General features: G+C 43.0%; 1 protein-coding gene across 1 annotated transcript in view; it reads right to left on the bottom strand.

The window, feature by feature from the left end:
• Window positions 1-19969, bottom strand: part of Pkhd1 (PKHD1 ciliary IPT domain containing fibrocystin/polyductin) — a 262115-nt gene that overhangs the window by 66359 nt on the left and 175787 nt on the right. Inside the window, exons 57-62 of the mRNA XM_090356513.1 lie at window positions 17483-17570; window positions 12915-13069; window positions 11087-11239; window positions 7208-8080; window positions 6261-6429; window positions 4727-4884 (exon numbers count right to left, since the gene is read on the bottom strand). Coding sequence (XP_090212639.1) covers window positions 4727-4884; window positions 6261-6429; window positions 7208-8080; window positions 11087-11239; window positions 12915-13069; window positions 17483-17570 — 1596 coding nt within the window. The remainder of the gene's footprint in view (window positions 1-4726; window positions 4885-6260; window positions 6430-7207; window positions 8081-11086; window positions 11240-12914; window positions 13070-17482; window positions 17571-19969) is intronic.

The raw sequence follows: 19969 nt of genomic DNA, 5'->3' as shown, positions 1-19969 counted from the left end.
GTCAAAAGGACTTATAGAAAACCCAGTGAACACTGAAGTAGAGTGTGGCTGCGGTTAAAGGAGGATCTGGAGATTGAGAGGTAAAGGAAATGGTCCTCGTTTACACATCATCCTTCATAAACCACGTGCAGAAAAAAATCCCAGTGCATGTCAGGTCTGCCCTAGAAAGCAATCAGACACCAGCAAGCCCTCCCAGCCAGGACACCAGGAAGATTCGAGGTGAAGGAAAGTAGCTCTTGGAGTCTCACAAAGTGCCACCGAAAGCCCATTCTCCTCTGGTTGGGTGAAAGCTCCCCTGCAGCCACATAAACAAGAGTCTAATATTTTTTTGGCCAATCCTGGGACTTGACCTCAGGGCCTGGGCACTGTCCTTTGGGTTTTCTCGAGGCTAGAACCACTTGTAGCTTTTTCTACTAGGCCACACTCCCCGCCAAAAGTCTAATATTTTTGGAGACTTCACTGGTGCCTTTATATTTTAATGTCCTGACATCTGGAATCCTGCAAGTTTAACCACAAACACCTTCTGAGAGCAAAGAACTATATACCAAGCTTCAAGCTTGGGGGCCTATAATTGCTTGGGGAAAGAGAATAGTGTTTCCCTCTCTCGATAGAAGAAAAGGACCTCTGCCAGCTCAGATACCGGCAGACAAATTTTCTAACCACCGTTTCCTTTCTCCACTTCTCTCCTCTCGTTCCCTCCCTCCATCCCTCCCTCCCTCCCTCCTCATCCTCTCCTTTTATAATACCGTCTTGCTGTCACTCTCAGGACAAGTGGGAGGAAAAAGAAGCTCAGAAAGCTTCAAGAAAGGACTCATTTCATGACTGAGCCACAGAGGGTTGAGGAAACGCTTCCACCGCTCAGCTGTGAAGCTCATAGCAGTTCCCGCTCCCTTAAGCTCTGGCTCCATTCAGGAGCCATCCACTTTATCACTCTGAGCTGACAGTCCAATGCCAACCTTATGTTCTTTTTTCTTTTTAACCAACCTTTTTTTTTGGTTTGTTTTTATTTGGGGCGGTTTACAATGTTCTTCCTTGGAAGAACAGTTCTACACTCTGCGAGTATTTCTCCCTCACCCAGGGGAAAGACTGGGAAGGTGTCACCTGCTCTGAAAGCTCACTTCGGTCAAGTGTCAAGGTAGCACCACACTAAGTGTTAGGAATAACATCAAGAAATTGGGACAAGCTCATCAGGAATTAAGCTGTGTAGTATGTTGATTTCATGTGGAATTTAAAAACCTAACAGCAAGCTCCGTCTCATTCAGTGACCTATGTATTATGAAAGTGGCATTTTGAGATCATTCACAAGAACGTTTGAAGACCCGCTCTTCCATGCTTTCATATATATGTGAAAAAATAAAGCTTGGGATGCTCTTTTCGTTCAGAGTCAATCTAAATCACAAATATTCCTCTATCTCTTCAGTGGCATTTTCACATTCTGAAGCAAAAAGGTGTTCATCTCAGCTACATTTGTCACCAAGGCTAATTCTTGATGATTCATGAGAAATTGAAACAACTCACCAAAAAATTCCTTTTTTAACATCTTGTTTGTTTTCCTTAAAGGAGGTATGTAAATTCTACAGCAGGTGATTCCCAAACTCTGTAAGGGAAAAATCACTTACAGAGGAGTAGTGTGTGTGTGTGTGTGTGTGTGTGTGTGTGTGTGTGTGTGTGTGTGTGTATGTTTTATCTGCACATTAAACACAGAGGCCAAGACACCAGACAGCTATTGATTCAAAATCCTGCCAATATTGTTCTGATGCTAAAGCATCATGGAGATACATGGATAGAGGGACAAAGGTCTGGATTTTAGCTATAGATCTTAGACACTCTTATCTATCACAGATAAAGGGGGAAGCAACTGTCTGAGACAGCAGCTGTTAATTTGCCTGATTATGTAACCATTTCACCCTGCCAACCAAAGCATCATGCTTCACACCTTAAAAAACAGGTAACACAAAAATAAATCTGCACAAAACCCAAGCTTCGTAATCTTACCTCCTCCTGCCTACCTGTAGCTCATCTTCTCCTGACGCTAGAGCACTTCTTCTGGTCCCTCACCCAGACCCAGGTCTGTCTCATCTCAGCACCTCTAATCTGACTAACTCCCTCCTCCTCATCCCCCATCCCATTCCCCGCTCCCCCCTCACACACCCCAGAACTCCCTCTCTTCTGCTCCAAGTAGCATTGCCTTGTTCAGGCCCAATCTGACATGTAAATAGAGTTCTGTTTCAAATAATAACTTGCTACACACAACACATACATGATGCATGCACAAGACATAGAGGTGTATGTGCACATACACACACATGATTTTTAAAACATGGTGCTTATTTTCTCCATCCTTCTCAGCTTTGCTGTTTGCTGGTATCTGCCTCTGCACTGGAATCTAGTTGATGGATGCAGGCATTCTGCCCGATCCTCCACCACAGCTCATAAGCTTAGGAAGACGCTGGCAGACCATTGGTGGGCAAACATTTTCTAAAGAAGAAAATCACCACCTTCGTACCTGGCATGCAAACACTATGCCAGGTACCACTAGCTTCCAAGTTGCCTCCCTCCCATTTTCTTTGGCATGGCTGATAAAGCATCAAATTCCATCAGACCAAGAGTACTCTGGTTTCTCTCTGTCCCCTCCACCAATATGAACCAGTCTGAGACCAGGCTGTCCACCTTTAGCTGGGGACAGATAAGAAATGAGCAAGAAGTCAGAATGGAAACCCTTGGTTTTTATGTCCTCAGTATTAATTGGAAGACTTCTATTTCTTAAGTGATGTTGGGTTTTTAGGTCATCCGTTGCCTCCACCAGGCCAGCAGAATGCTCTCTAGAGCAGGATATAAGCAGTTATCAGAGGATGGCTGGCTTCCACATGAACAAGCCTGCACTCTCTTCAAAGTTGTCCACAAATGCAAACTCAGAGATAAGTACAAAACAAATTAACGGCTCTTTCTTCCCCTGGCTACACACCCTGCACCACACAGATAGCAAAATCCGCCGGCACGGGGTTCACTTGCCAAGTCACCGACTCGGTGTCAGGTCCTGATATCAGAGCATTTGACAATATGCTGGGAGCCGTGGCTGTGGGATTGACGAGCTAGGGCGCGTGGATGTGCGTATGAATTTATATGTGCAAATAAAATCTGTTATGTTCCAAATTAAAAATAAACCTCAAAGGCAATGGACTTCAAATGGCTTGGAGAGATTTGCTAATAAAATAGAGAACAGGCATGCAGGGGTGTTAGAGAGGATGACATTCGCAATACAAACACAACTCTGTGAGAATGGTCTGTCCATGACAGTGTGCTCACCCCAAATCCATCACCTTTGTTGGTTTGCAGAGGCCATGGGGACACCATGGATAGATGTTCATTTTCTTAAGGCTGAGTCTATGTTAACTGCATCCACCAGCTTGGGGACAGAAACTGGAAAATGCCTAAGTAAGAACAGGGAAGAAGAGGAAGAGGAAGAGGAGGAGGAGAAGGAGGAGAAGAAGAAGAAGGGGAGGAGGAGGAGGAGGAGGAGGAGGAGGAGGAGGAGGAGGAGGAGGAGGAGGAGGAAGAGGAAGAGGAGGGGGAGCAGGAGGAAGAAATCCTTCATTAGAGAATGAGGCCGTTGCTCCAACTTTGGAGTCGCCATAAGACTAATTCCCATGTACACTCTGGCTCACTGCAAGAGGACGTGAGATGCATATCTGGTGCAGTAAATGGGAGGTTGCATGCAGGGAATGCCCAGAGCAGCCTCATGGAGAATGCTCCACAGCTCTAAGGCATGAGAAGGTGGGGTAGCCCATGAGGAGCAGCTTCACACGTGCCCCCCGCCCCCCGCTGTCCTGCACGCTCAGAGCTGCTGTGCACAGCCTGAGAGTCAGGGGAGTTCACCATTATGACACCAATATCCCAGGTTTGTCCACAGACTCGTGTTACATAGTCAGGGCAGAAAGCCGTGCACAGCCAAAAGGACCAGTGCCATCGTCAGCCACAAGAACATTACTCATGCCTAGACAACAGATGGGACTGGACTGCAAGGAAAGCCACTATCTGAAAGTTCTCCTTTGACGTTTTAGAGTTTTATTTGTAATAAGTGGTCTGAGTGCCACGTCCGCTGCTACAAAAATCATTGACCTGGCCAGGCATAGCAGGCTGAGAAAAGAAGAGCAATGAAATTCAGACCGGCTTGGATAAGACATACAGTGAGAGTCTGTCTCCAAAATAAATAAATAAATAAAACAGACACACGAACTATAACCCCTTTTTGGCCACAGGAAAGAACAGGACAAAATTCCAACCATCAAGTGTGACTCTAAAGAGATCAGGAGGACACAGGCAGGTGAGAAACGGCTGTGTGACAGCAGATCTCTGACAGAGGGCCGCTTTAGTGAGCCTAGAGAATGCAGACACGTGATGGAGCCTCTGAGAAGTTCATTCTTTGAATAAAGAAGTGTAAGGACCAGACTCACTACACCCCTTACATAGACGCAGGCAGCCCGCTGCAATTATACCAGCGTTGTCTTGGTATCTCTAAAAGACTCCGCATTCCTATGTGATCTGAACAGACTCCCACTTTGAACTCAGTTCCTGTCATTGTAATTTTGTTCCCAGATAACAAAGCCAAAGCAGGCCCTCTGCACATCTACACACACATGCACACACACATACCTTCATGCACTCACACATGCACTCTCTCTCACACACATGCACAGTCTTGACCGCTGGCATTGTGTTGAGATACCTGTGTTGAAGAAGGATCCAGTCCATTCTGCCTCGATTTTAGGGAACACAGAAACTGGTGGCGGCAAACCCAGAGTCCTCCCATCCAGGTCCTTGAAGAGATATTTTCTCGGATTTTCACAATTTGATTCAGGACAGATCACTCTTTGTAAATCTTTCCTGTAAAGAAAGAAAGAAACTCTTTCATGCCTTGAGATGAGGAAAAAAGAAGGAATGATACTTGAAATCATCTTACAGAATACACATTCAACAGAACGTCATTGTTAATGGTGTGCTATACACATAGATATGAAACTAAGCTCTGTGGAAAGTATTATTTTCCAGTTAAGTGGCTAAGAGGAAGACAACTGAGTCAACCAAATATTCTGGATTTGTAATCTTTACATAGATTTCTGCTTTTCTAAGAAGCAAGACACAACAAAATATATATACTCTAAAATATTCTGAACCCAATATAATAATTTCTGTATGGAAATTTAGAACGTGGCAGTATTTTATGACCACCACTATAAATACCAATGATACCCTAGAAAAAGCAAGGAAAGTGAACTATTTAACAATTATCCAGGCTGGGAAAACCAACTCTTATTACCCAAACTAGAAATATGGGAAACAGATCGTAGATTATAGAGTATTCCAATCTGTTATGTGCATAAAAACTGACTAAGGCAGCTTTTCAACTACCTTAGTCCCTACAGACATTGGCAAATGGCTAATTTGACAAAAGGAAAAATAATATAATTTTTAAAAATGGTAGAACAAAACAACTGCATGCCTAACTGTATTTGGTACCTGAAATGGTTCCAGGTATGGCACCATTTGAGAGGCCAAACACAAACTTTTTAACTAAGGTGGATTCTCTCATCTTTCTTGCAATGAGTGGAGTTTTTTTTCCCAATGCTGAAAGAAGGAAAATGTAACCCATTACCTTATTCCTCACTTTCCTATTCTTTCTTAAAGCAAAAAGACTCCATCTCTAGTTTTCAGATCTTTGACTAAAGTTCTCAGGTCATTTGTCTAAGAATGGGAGTTACATCCATTCTGAATGTTGATAATGCCTGAACTATGCCCTTTTCTTTAACTCAGGGATTCCTGGCAGTGGATAACATTTCCTTCCATGTCCTTTCTCTACGTGAAGATACCCTGCCCTCAATGCGGAATTACAGTTTTAACCATGATTTTGAAAATATCCCCTCAAAATCTTTTTAGTCCACATGATACAAAATATATATATATATAATCATTAATACTCTCATCTGAGCTCATTTTCTTAGCCAAAGAATATCAGATGCCTAAGTCCAGATTCAAGGGGGAGAAGAAAATAACGGCTTCCTCTTTGTGAGAGAGATTTTTGTCAAGTATCTTATTTCATATGAGATATCTGGCATGAGTACAGGAGAGATAAAAATTTAGTGGCATTAAATCAATGTACCATCACAGTCCATGAGGACCTATTTCTAATTTTTGAGGGCTTTCATATTTCATAAGTGCTGAGATTTGAGAAACTGGCATATTTCCAACTCTAACAGCAGTACCTGGGAAGCACTGGAGGAAAGTAGAACTTATTCCTGTCCTTTATCTTTAGCATCCGGGTTCCCTCTGCTGTTATCGGATGTGCGATCCCAGCACTCATGGCGCTGGGAAGAATGCAGATATCCAGGTCCTCACCATGGCAACTCTTCACAAAATTAGAGAATGTGACATCTGAAATTTAAAACAAAAACGAACTGTATCCGTGATGTAAACCACCAACACAAATACAGGTCCCATAAATGAATATTCCTGAAAGAATGCATTCCACAGAAAGTTTAATCTGCCCAGGATAATCTCAGCAGTTTGTGCCATCTTTGATATAAAAACATCTGGAAAATGTATGGACTATTGTAAGCTGAGGGAGGGGGGGAGGGAGGGAGGGAGGGAGAGAGAGAGAGAGAGAGAGAGAGAGAGAGAGAGAGAGAGAGAGAGAGAGAGAGAGAGAGAGAGGATTCTGACCTATTAAAGGCTTTCAAACATATTTCATCAAAGCCTTGATCAAAATCCATTCGTGTTACAGAAAAACAAACCAATGCCTACCAGAGACCAAGGAAGCAGAAAAGTAAGTGCAATGATGTACAATCATCCTGCTAAAGAAACACTCCACAAGTGGCAGCAAAACCTTCACACTACCGACCAACTACTAAATGTTCTCGGCTGAACAGAGGCACAGACTCTGCCTCTGTCTCCCGATAGTTTCATAGGAAAGATAACGCCTTCCTCAGGGAGCTGTCATTGAATCGACGTGCAGAATCACGATGGATTTTTCCAGCGAGTCTCCATGCTGAGACTTCTCAACATGAGCTGTCAGGATAACCCTGCCTGGTCCGTTCAGCAGGCGGCTCGTTCCCCGAACCCCAGCCTCCTGCTGACGTCCTTGCAGAATGCTACTGGAAAGTCAGTGTGTGGACTCAGAGACCCCCTGGCCCAGATGATCCCCTCATTTTACCTTGAAGTTTCGTGAGTCCTGCCACCGCCTGGCCGTGCCTAACTTGGTGCCAGGGCTCCAGGGGCCACCGGTGCGGTTCTGAGGTGAACATTGGCCACAGCATACCAACACGGCCTCCCCTCGGGTTGGAAGGCGCCCGCTGCGGTGATGTGGCACTGGCCGAGCGAGGCTTCGCCCTGTCCTGAATGCAGTCGAAAGAGGAGCTGGTGGCCACAATGGTGGAATTCTTGACTACGATCTGCACGTTGCTCGTGGAGCTCAACAAAGCAGAAGACACACAGGCCACAGCCAGAAGGCCAATGGCGTTGTCCACCAGGACGAGGCTGTCCAGCACGACACTGCTCTCCGCATGCACCATGGCACCGTAGTCAAAGTTCTTGAACGCCAGGAAGCCGGAGACGCCAACACAGCCGCCCGCCGTGCTCTCCTTGTAGAGGTGAAGGCCGTGCAGGCTTGAATGTGCCACATTGCCCGACCAGAGCCTCTGAGCGGAGCAGCCGTGGCCTCCTACGTGGAAGCCGAGTCTCTCGGACCCGGCCACAACATTGCCGTGGAGGTTGACCTCCGTGGCTCTGCTGACCTTGACCCCTGCAACCCACGTGGTGGACCACACCGGCTGTGTCACCAGAGCCACCAGGTTATCAGTGAGAGAAAAGGCCTGGCCCTCCAGCTCGATGCCGTGGCCAGCGGTGCCGAATACCACGTTATCCTTCAGGGTGAGGCCGTGGCTGCCGGAAGCGTGCACACCCCCGCCGCAGCTCCGGTGGAGGGCACAGGACATCAGCCAGCCGCCCGACGCATTCGTGAACTCAACCGACGAGGACCACGGTGCTCCCAGGTTCTGAATCTCCACATTGAGGAGTCGCAGCGTACCTGCAAACACAGGGCCTGCGGTCAGGTCTCGCTTCTCCCTCCCTGCACACACAGGACCGTCCACCACATCGGAATGTGCCGGGGTCTATATTAATATTAAAATGAGAGCTTCCTTCGGGTTCCACAACAAGATACGAATTCCACTAGCCAGCTGTCAGTCACTGAAAATGCCCTGTGTTTGTGTCTAGTCTGAAGAGTGGGCGGTGAGAGGGAGACGAGGTGGGGGTTCAGGGAAAGAGGGGCTTTGCACTAGGACAATGGCAGAGTCTGCATTTATATGGGAGCGGGGCCATCATCTGGAGAAGAAGGAACGGGACACCAGTTCAAGGTCCCCCTCACCCCACCCTGTCTCAGGGACCACGACTGAAAAGGCCACAAGCATTTCTACAGAGGCATCACATCCATGATAAAATGCACAGCTCCTCCAAGTCCCGCAGGTGTTCCCTAAGAAGGGTTTCAGTGAAAACTCCAGTTCCGCCCAGTCGGCATACAGAAGGATGAGATTTTCAAGCCCTTCTTGGTGGAAATAAAAAGCCAGAACATACTTTGAACTCATGTACAGAGGCTGAAACCACCATCTTGCCTGTATTTTTATTCTAGCCATGTTATAATCTCCCTGCTTTACTTATAGAAAATAAAAATAGTTTCTACCTCTTTTATATCAGAGGAGAGTGGCTTATTTAGTCGCATTCAGAACTCTATCTGTGCTGTTATAAGGACATATAAGGCACCAAATTCAAGTGTGAGCTAGGCATAAATGGCTTATTTTCTGTTCACAGACAGCAGTTACACCTTGGTCAGGACATCCTATCAGAATTATTTCTAGTGGATTGTAGTGTCTTACACCTACATGGTTATAATTCATAGCTTTATATTGCTCAAGACCCTTTTATTTGTATGCACTTTAACCAAAGATTAAAATGAATCAAAGGAAATACTTAGCTAGATGTTTTTGGTCAGAAGAGATAAAAACTAGAATTTGGAGCTGGAAGCGTAATTCAAGTGGTAGAGGACTTGCCTAGCAAGCACAAAGCCCTGAATTCAAAGCTCAGTACCACCAAAAAAAAAATGAGGCAATGATGTTCAGACGGCGTCAGTGGCTTCTTGGCCATGTGCCTGCATATCCCTCCCTGGCCAGTCTCTGTCATACGGTACCTCAAAATGCAAGGGTTCTTAATAATAATAAAATTCCATTTCTTAAAAATGCAAGGGTTCAAATGCAATGTGAGCATCTGAGTTGATTCTGGAACAGGAAAAGGACAGATGGGTGAAATATGAAAGCCATCTTGAATGTACATATTAGTATGGTAATGTTAATTTTTTGTGTTATACAAACGTTTTCAGTGGATGTCAAGGGTGACAGACTCATAGAGCAGATTCTTTTCTGTAAATCCAAAATTATTATAAAAGTAAGACATGAACAAGCTTTTCAGAGTCAGGCTTCAATCTGCCATTTAATAGTTAGTTAACTTTCCTTACACTTCATTAATTTTATTCACTCTCATTTATTGCATGCTTAACATATGTCAGTCACCATACTTACAAAACAGAGATGAAAGATCCGCACTTACCTTCCAGGACTTCCCAGGCTCCTGATATGAAGGAATGACACAGATAAATAGTAGATTCTATTATAGGCTTTGATCCTATAATAGGAAGAGTGACTCCATCACAGAGACATTAGAATTAAATATATATCAAATTTTCCGTTGTGTGAAATCCATCACAGTTCCTGTCTATAAAGAGCCTTTAGTGTAATTTCTCTACTACTTCCTCTGGGATGGGAAGAGGTATGACTTTAAAGCCTTGGATCAACAATGCCCGAGATTTAAGATCAGATGGGTACCGTTGCAGGTATGTGTGTATATGTGTGTGTGTGTATATATGCCTCTGGTGCCCATGTGCTGGCCTCTCCCACAGTTTCAGCCCTGTCTTATTCTCTCTTGATGACTCCCCAGCATGCTGAGTGGCAGACTTGTGCCATGGCTACAAGACTAGAGCCCACACTTGTCTCTTCTTCTTGAACAAGAGAACTCTACCTCGACACTGCTGCCAGACTCCGCTGGGTGTTCCTTTATTCTGGCCAGCGTCTTCTATGGTTGGCACCTACCCACTAGATACTGGAAGTCCTCCAAGTCACAACTCACACTGTGCTCAGATACTGCCATTGTCCTAAAAGAAGGAAAATCCCTCCTGGCCAGAACCTGGGGAAAAAGTGCATATTCAATGGATCACAGATCCAGAACACCTTATGTGGGCTGAAACAGTGCCCTCTGCCAAACTAGTGAAAGACTTGTGCCAATAAAATGTCCCATGAATCAAGTTAATCCTTTATTTCAGGTCTTCTCTGAGTGGGCCTTTCTGGTATTCATATATGCATGGTGATATTCAAAACTGGAAGTACTGCTCCAATGTTTCCCAAAATATTTAACTAGGAAGCACCTTTGGAATAATATTTACAGAATACAAGTTGAAGAAATTAGGTCCTAATCAAACAATTTTTTGTAGCATTCCAAAGGGGCTAAAACATGAATTGAAAAAAGAAAAAGAAAGATTGAACTGATCTTTAAGGCAGTCTGGAATATGGAAATCATTTTTATTTAAATTTAAGCCATTAATTTAGAGCATGAGCTGACGTCTGCCATCAGATACAGCACGCTACTGGGGAAGAGTAATAGAAATTCAGGAAGGAGATAAAATTCAAATGGTCATTAAATCATCTATAATTTCAAAGCAGAGGAAATTTCACATCTGCTGAAGATGTTTTCTTTGAGGTAAAAATGTGCATATGTGCTGCTTTCCAGAATATTATTTTAACAGCACACTGATAATTAAGCACAGATTAGAACTGAAAATTCATAGCTTTTCAGAGCACAAAGGAACCATATAATCTGAACATTTTGTGTTCTAAGTAACCAAAAAAAAAAAAAAGCCACAGCTGGAATTTCTGAGTTTCCCAGAAGAGCGGACCCCAATTTGCAATGCCTAACTTATGATTTCATTTACCTGAAAATACTTCACTGGTGGTCTTCCAGAAAGATCCCACCAGGATTCTCCCCCGACACGCCGTGTCAGACCGGATCTGTATGCTTCTAGTCAGTAGTCCAACGGCAACAGCCAAGCGAATGCTTCGACCGTCTTCCATGAAGTGGATGCCTCCTAGGGCAACAGGACGTAGCGCGGGCTGAAAAGGCATCTTGAAAATCTATTTCGGAAACCACTAGCTGGAGACCCCAGTACACCACTCAAATGAAATTCCTCCATTTCCTTGGAAGTCCCACCAACATGAAGGCCTGCTCTGTCCTCGGGCATTCTCCACAACTGTCAGCTGAGAAATGAAGAAGCCTGTTAACTTGTCTCTCTTTGGGATCCGAGTGAGTGTTTGAACAAGAATTCATTTCTCCTCAATAGCTGCAGGTGGTGGGACAGGTACAGAGAAGACGAGGCACGCCTGTCCAATTAGTGAGGTCCCCAAACTCCTGCCTTAAATCCATCAAGATGGGGCTGTGCTGTCCAGGATGTCTTTGATGAAAGTAAGGAGGCCCACACCAGCTGAGGCGCCACAGAGCAGAAAGGACAGTGTATTCCAGCGAAAGGAGAAGTACAGCTTGGAGCACAAGCAGATTTCACTGTAGCTCCAGTGGGAAAGGGTGGCAGGACGCTTCTCTTTCCTCTCCAGTTTTAATAAAAAGTGAACCAAGCCAAACACCACTGCCACCTGCCTGTACTTTCAGTGATTTGGGAGGCTGAGACAGGATAAAGGCTGAAACAGCTAACGTCGTGAGAACCCATCTCAGTAAATAAATGAATAAACAGTAAATAAAAATGAACGCATTGTTCAAACTATGATTTAGAAATAGCTTTAGATAGTATGAGTGAACATATGCATTTCTCTGTATCAAAGCCAAAAAAACTTCTCTAACCTGTATTTTCAAATTCCTTTTAGGTGTATCTCCTGTATTAGATTTATTTATTAGACTGACCATTATTTCCACATAGTACAAATAGAGTATAGGTAGTATGCCAATATATTGAATGCTTGTTTTACTAAAAGTATCTGAGCTTTTCTACTCTTGTTCTTGTGTGTGAAAGGACTGGGGCCTGAACTCAGAGCATTTTTGCTCAAATCTGGCACTCTATATTTGAGCCACAGCTCCATGTCTGGCTTTTTGGTGGTTAATAAGGAATAGTCTCACTGACTGTCCTGCTCTGAATGGCTTCAAACCTCCATCTCAGCGCTCAGCCTCCTGAGTTGTCAGAGTTACCACTGGCACCTATCCTGCACGCCTTTTACTTTTCATTTCTCTTCTTTTTTGTTCTCCTCTTCCTTTCCCTCTCCCTCTCCTCCTCCTTTTCCCATTCTCTCTATTTCCTTTCCTCCCTGTCAACCTTTCATACTTCCCAACTCTCCTTCTCTCCATCCTCTTTTATCATGGTAGTCAATATGTAAAATGCATTTGTTTTCAGAAGGATACAGGTATGGGAAGCAGTCCGTTTTTACAGTGACTACCATATTCTAAGGGATTGCGGGATTCAAACTTAGGAAATTGTTTAGAAACCCAGTGTCCATAAATTGTATTCAGGCTTAACAACACGAATACCCAGCGACTTTAAACGAGGTTTTCAATTCTTCTACTCTTGGACCTGCTATTATGACTTAAAAAAAAATGCTTTGTAGTAGTCTTTACAAATTAAGCCTACAACTCACGAAGGAATAACTATAGAACCTTCCAGAGTAAACCCACGGCAGCAGTCGAGTATTACCCTTCCCCTCTGAACTCCCAGGGACTCCCTCCCGGACTCCCGTTCCCGTCACCAACAAACCCAGGCCTACCAACATGCCGGTGTCTGAGACGCTCGTGGGTCCTCACGTGGAGGCCCCTGACCTCTCTCACAGTGAGCACCTCTGCTTCGTGGGGCTCATAGGAAGAGGGGCTGAGGACAATTTTGTCTTGGGGCTGCCAGTCCACGGCCTCTCCCACTATGATTCTGAAACAGCAGAAAGCGGACATCAGGCACGCTGACCACACAGCAGGCAGGGTCAACCCCCCCGGAGCAGAAAGGACACCCACAGCCGACCACAGACCCCACCTGGGAGCTAGAGCGAGAATCAGGCACAGCAAGAGGAGACACAGAAAAGAAAGGTATTTTTTCCTTCTTAGTGAGAAATGTAATACTAATAGATCCAATTTTCAGGCTTGCAAATGCATTTATTCCAGGGATAGCAAAGATTTTCCATAACTGTGAAGACAAAGCAATGAGAAGTGGGGACAGTTTCCCCAGAGTTTCCAGGAAGAATCTTCACACGCTGCCGGCTGCTGGCAATCTTCCCACTTGACCGGGAAAGGAAGATGAATGAATAAGAAAGAGAGCAGGGACTAGGGGAATTGTGGCCGAAGGATAGAAAAATCTCAATTAGACAAGAGGAAGGCGTCCAGGAAATCTACTGGGTATCAGACAGACCATGTTGAAAAATAACACTCTGTACTAGGAAATGGCTAAGAAAGTGGATTGGGACTTTTCTCATCACGCAAACAACATGTGAGACGACGGATATGCTGACTCAACTTAGCTCTTCCATGTCTCTGAACATGACGTCATACATGGGGAGTGCATTCTTTCACTAGAGCGGGGTTGGGACAGACAGGGAAGAGCTTTGGTCCAGATGCATTGCGCTTGCAAACTGATGCGTTGAATGGAAACCCTTTGTACATCCACTTAGAGGATAATTATAAAATCAACAAATCATCTAAGAAATGAGAGACTGGATACGCCTTATAACTGTCCTTCTTTTTAAAGTAAATGAGATGAGACACCTGGAAAAGAAGGTGGACGAGGAGGAGGAGGAGGAGGAGGAGGAGGAGGAGGAGGAGGAGGAGGAGGAGGAGGAGGAGGAGGAAGAGAAGAAGAAACTTGGCAAATGTTTCTCCATAGACCTGCTTTTCTTCCTGCTTTCAGCTACCCAGAAAGCAACTGGGGTAAAGGACTGTTTTCACTCAGGTAAAAAGATTCATGGCCCTCCTTTGACTTTCTGTCTAGCAGAAAACTATGCCACTTCTGTCTTTACGTATGTAATCTCTATCACTACAACTCAATCTGAGCTACCATCCTACTTCACCTGAAAATTTGCCAGGTTGTTACAGTGCCTTCAATAAAGTAACTTCCGTCAGCTCTTCACCCAGATCAAAGCTCAAGTCAGGCCCTGTCTCTGACTGCTTTAAAACTCTTTCAGTCCCTGGAATGAAATCTACATACTATCAGAAGATTGACAAAAGAACCATTTAATTTCAAAGAACGCATGGTTAACCAAAGACACGTGAGTACAACATGAACATAATTAGTGCAAGGGCTACGAACAAATTCTTTGTGTCTATGCCTAATTTGTTTCTACTTATTTACAATTCAAAACAATCTATTTTCTTTCTCCTTCTTCCCAGAAGTCAACTAAATTGAGTTATAATAATAATTTAGAGATAAATGTGTAAATAACACAACACAAAAAGAAACTAATTTGTCTTCAAAATGTCTTGCTATGCTCATTTTGGTTGGACATACAAGAAATGAGCCATGTTAGCCTAAAATATTTCCTTCAGAGGAATCTTGTTAATTTTATTCATAGCATAAATGGATTACATGCAAATCAATTCCAATATCTAATGTTTTTGATGAAAATTTGTAGGAGGGATTCAGGTGAAATTTGATCCCATCAAAACAGGAAGAATGACTAAACTGACCTAACAAAAGGAGGATCACAGGACATTGGTCACAGAAGTGACTTGAAAAAGGTTAGTACTTGAACCAGTAGCACGCCAGTGACTCCTCACCAAGTTTGCTAATGTCCTGTGGTTATACAGGATGTTAGCATCAAGGAATTTAAACCAGAGGCTTAAGGAAACTTTACTACTTCTACAATGCCTTATGAATAAATTTCATATGATTTTAACAATATTTAAAAATGCAAGAATATCTGTATAGTATGATGATGCAAATAATTCATATAATCTCATTAAAATAGTCTTCCTTGGAACTGATACCAAGAAATATTTGTAATTTGTAGGATCGAAGCAATGGAACGAATACAACAAACCAGGGAAAAAATTTCACCCACTGGAAGCCCTCAGCTTTTCTGAACTTATAAAAGCCATTTAACTTTCCCAGCCTTACCTTTCTTATCCATGACATATAGATACCACAAACATATCACGGAGAGATTTGCCTGAGCTAAAGAATGTATAAATGTTCCGGAGACCCCAACACATAAAACATCCACACGCATGGCAGGAATTTAATAAGTGATAGCAAAAGACCCTAGACAGTTTAATTAATAAAACTGAACTTTCGAAATAGCCGCCAGCTCAGACTCTGAGGGAAGTTTGGGGGTTCTTTTGTTTTTTTTTTTTTTTAACACATTCTTATAAGGAAAAGCCATTTGTGTGGCTCTTGCCAAATTCTAACTCGCTAACCTCTGAATTATAATTGAAGACCCTTATTGATCCCTATTAGAAATGCCTGCTTTGCAAATCCTTTCGGAGGCCGGAAAAGCACTCCCTGCCTACATGTCCATCTCCAAATTCTTTGTTTTTTCCTCAGCTTTTCTAGGACTAAGTGGACTGAGAAAGCGCTGTGCTGAATACAGTGGGAACTGTGAATCTTTCTGGGGAGTAAAGGTCAAGAGGTAGAGGGGGACAGAGGAGGAGAACAGAGGGGACAGAGGAGGACAGAGGGGGACAGAGGGAGGCAGAGGAAGGCAGACACACCTTCTTCTACCCAGCAGGACTTCAGGCTCTGATGCTTGTTTGGGAAGCGTCCTAAGTTCTCAGATCTTCTGTATTAGGCGGAAGCTTACAGAATCAGTGTCCTGGGTCTGCAGTTGTCTGACTGAACTGCGACAAATATCCAGTCTCACTGGTTGTCTTCATGTGTGGAAGACCCATCACTTTGCTGTTGTTCTCAGTACATAGGAGTGTGTGGTCTATTTCCTAGCACCAACTCCCTCTGCATCCATTAAGCCTCCTGTGACTCGATACCACCTTCTGTCCCTACAGAATGCACTGTCTTCAACACCATCTCCTAAACCCTCTGACTTCCCACTCTTTTTGTCATTTTCACCTGCTGGCTTGGCTCATCTCTGGCTGGGCCTTGTGGCTGGGATCTTGGAGGAACTTGAGATCATGGCTGCTGACCTTGCTGTGTAGATGCCTTTGTAACTACACCCCCCCCCCCCAGGCCGCCTCCTCAGAACCTCCCACAGCCTCATGGCACTCTTAGAGAAGAGCTAAAACCTTGATATCCAGAGCCACTCTGAGCTCTGCTCCATGTCACCCCACATTCACATGGCATCCATTCTCTCCCTCCTCCTGAAACTGTGCTGCAGAGACACTTTCTCACACTCCCCCACCCTTGAGGATGCTGGCAGGGGTCCAGCACCACCTCCTCGCAGGAGGCATCATATGCATGAGGATTGCTATGCAGGTGCTCTATGGCTTTAGCCATGACCCCCCACCCCTACCCCGCAACCCCAGTCCTTTCTACTTTCAGTTTTTCGGACAGGATCTGGAGTTTCCTCTTGGCTGACCCACTATCCATCTCCCATGTCGCTGGGATGATAAATATTCAACACCAGAATTGGATTGTCTTTTTGATCTAGAATCTCATTTTTTTTTTCACCCAGGCTAGTCTAAACTGCAATCCTCCTTCGGTGTCACTGAGATTATAGGCATGAGCCACCATATCCAGACATTGTAGAGCCTGATACAGATAGCACGTTAACCTAGGCTGAGCTCAGTGCTTGGCTTAATAAACAACGCTGGGCAAGTTGTGCTGAACATATAACTGTGAATGTAGCTCACATAGTTTGTTCTTTCCATTGTTCTTCCTTATCATTTATGATCATTTCTTTTCCTACATGTAATATTTATTTTTTTAATGTTTCAATGTGTTACTGAAGTGTGGGCAAGGTACACATTGTTCTTACATTAAATTTTTCATCTGAACGGCATTTATTACATGGAGTTCTCATCTCTGATTTTTGTATAGTGGGTCTTTTTGTATGAGTCATGTTAGTGGACATTAAACCATAACACATTTTTAAACTCTCTCTACTGATTTTTGACCTCCTAATTTCTGAATTTCTAGTCGATTTCATTATGTATGCTGGTGGTCTCTTCCCACCTCCAATTCCTGTTTCTGCTTTTTCATATTTCATTCTTTTTTTAATGCTGATACTTTGTTTTCACACTAAAGAAAGCACTCAATTACTGGGTTGTCTCAAAAGCAATGCTTGTATATTTTACTTCAGTTTGACTTACAACTTAATTTAAAATTTGATTTCGGTTGGAACAAAACCTTAAACAGAGGCAAACTAAACCAAAAACTAAAGTCTTTGCCTTATTTATCCCTTACCTCTCATTTCCAGGGGCAATATCAGCTCCAAGTTGTGTCCAGGACTTCTTAGGATAAGCACTGTGAAGCTGAACTTTCCCATAAACCCCTGAAAAATTAGAGATGCAGCAGACAGGTCAAAAAATCCTTCTGCATTACTAAGGCCATACGTACAGCACCATTCGGAAATGATTATGTAAAGCGTGTGACCCACAATATATGTCCAAAAGTGTGCCTCAAATAAGAAAATACAGTGCTTAAGGACTGTATTTTACAATAGACCAAATACAATGACAGTAAGTATTCTCTTAAGAGCCAAGGAGAATTGAATACTACATCATTCATAATCACCTAAAACCTGGGACACAGGCCAACCCAATAGCATTAGTTACGTCTGAAGAAATACGTCCTTCTACCATTAAGTGACTTAAGAACATTTTCAATTCTGTAGGTAGTTCTCTTTATGTCCTAAAAGAGGCAAGACTAGTGACTTTCTGACAGCAGGGTTTGGGGCTAGTTAGCTTTGTTTCCATGTGACTATTTTGTCCAGCTACACGTATCAAGGAACAGATCTCTAGCGCTTTTGCTTGAAAATACAATTCATTTCAGACTCACACATTAAAGTCTAACCAGAGACATGCTTGAGTCAGCCTAACCTTACTCATTCAAGTCCTTTCCTCTTACATTTTTCAAGGCCATTTTCAACCATTTTAAGCATAACATCTCACATTTTGATGATCTGAAAATATTGTAACCATGACCCTCAGGTGTCACGAGATATGGAACACGGCAAGACACAATTGGCTCATGCCTGTAATCTTAGACACACAGGATTGCAGCTTGAAGCTAGCCTTAGAAGAAAAGTTCACAGCATCCATTTCTTACTAACCAGCAAAAGTCAGGGCTTGAGATGTAGTCCAAGTTATAGGATATCAAGCAAGCATGCTGAGCAAGCAAGAGTTCAAACCTTTATCCCACCAAAACAAATAACTAAAAATGTAATCGTGTATTCCTAATATATGTATATTTATTTTGCATGCTACTTATTATTTTATGTAAAAATGTACATTAGAACATATTCATGTATGTATGACTGAAAGTCTTAATATTTTTTTCTATACTCAGATGAACTGGCTGCATATCCCTCATTCATCAATGTTCCTCGTTTGGTTGAAAGCCACCAATCAAAAGGAGGAAAAAGCAATATTTATCAAAAAATATATGCATAAAAGTGAGAACACACCAATAAGAGGCTTTGACTTTACATTCAATGTAATCCAAAAGTAAATGAAAATTCAATTATTAAAACCTAACTGATCATTAATGTATGTGTAATTTTTCTAAAGAACATTTGGAAATTTCAGGATTCAAAGCATGGCTCAGTTGATAGCACGCCAGCCAAGTTCCAGTTCTGATCTTGTAAAAAACATAATTTCTGGATTTTTCAAAAATGAGTTATAAAATAAAACTCAAGGCAAGGTCAAGAATGTGTCCCAATGCTAGAGTGCTTGCCTAGCATCCATGAAGTCCTGGGTTCAATTCCTCAGTACCAATTACATAGAAAACACCGGAAGTCGTGCTGTGGCTCAAGTGGTAGAGCATTAACCTTGAGAAAGCCCAAGGACAGTGCTCAGGCCCTGAGTTCAAGCCCTGGACTTGAAAAAATCTCAAGGCTAATGATATAAATTTCCCATATTCGGGACATGTTCAGGAAATGATCTTTCATATTACAGTTTCATTATGAATAGTTAATCATGAGAAAGAATCTTTATTTTCAACATAGATTAAGTTAGCAAGGACAGTAAGGATCCTGAAGTAATTCGGAAAGATTTCCAACAACAACTTCTATAATAAAATGCATTTCATGACCTTAAATTTGAATTATCCAGAAAATTCAGCTTACCAAAAGAGCAGATATCTTGCTCATTTCCAATCAACCAAGGTTTACTAGAAAATGATATTATCTCTTCGTCGTCTCAAGGAGATTATAATAGATGTGAAAGAATTAAAATTTGCCATGTACGTGGCAGACTATGAAAATTAAGCACACAGTAAAGAAAATATTATATATTTTATTGCAGTTTATTATCAGAAGAAGTTAAAAGTATTAGTTTAACCATATGCTTGGAGTCAGGTATCAGGAAGTTTACACATTTCCACTCTTTGGTTTTTTATGTGGTATAGGGAGGAGTGTGTGTGTGCATGTGCACTAGTCCTGAACTTGAACTCAGGGCCTGTTATCCCTGAGCTTCTTTTTGTTCAAGGCTAGTGCTCTGCCAGTTGAGCCATAGCTCCATTTCCAGCTCTTGGCTAGTTAACTGAAGACAGAAGCATCAATGAACACTGCCTCCCTGTCTAGCACTGAACCAAGAAGCTAGGATAACAGGTGGGGCAACCAGTTCCCACCCTTGAAAATATGATTTTTTTATCTTTTTGATTCTGGTTCATTTTGCTTGACATGATAACTTCCAGTTCCATTCAGCTGCCTGCAAACAACATAATTGTGTT

The sequence above is a fragment of the Megascapheus bottae genome, chromosome 22 (assembly GCF_031878675.1).
Source record: "Megascapheus bottae isolate mThoBot1 chromosome 22, mThoBot2.hap1, whole genome shotgun sequence".
Taxonomy (NCBI): Eukaryota; Metazoa; Chordata; class Mammalia; order Rodentia; family Geomyidae; genus Megascapheus; species Megascapheus bottae.
Note: the sequence above shows the minus strand (reverse complement) of the source record. Positions and strands in the feature narration are given on the sequence as shown.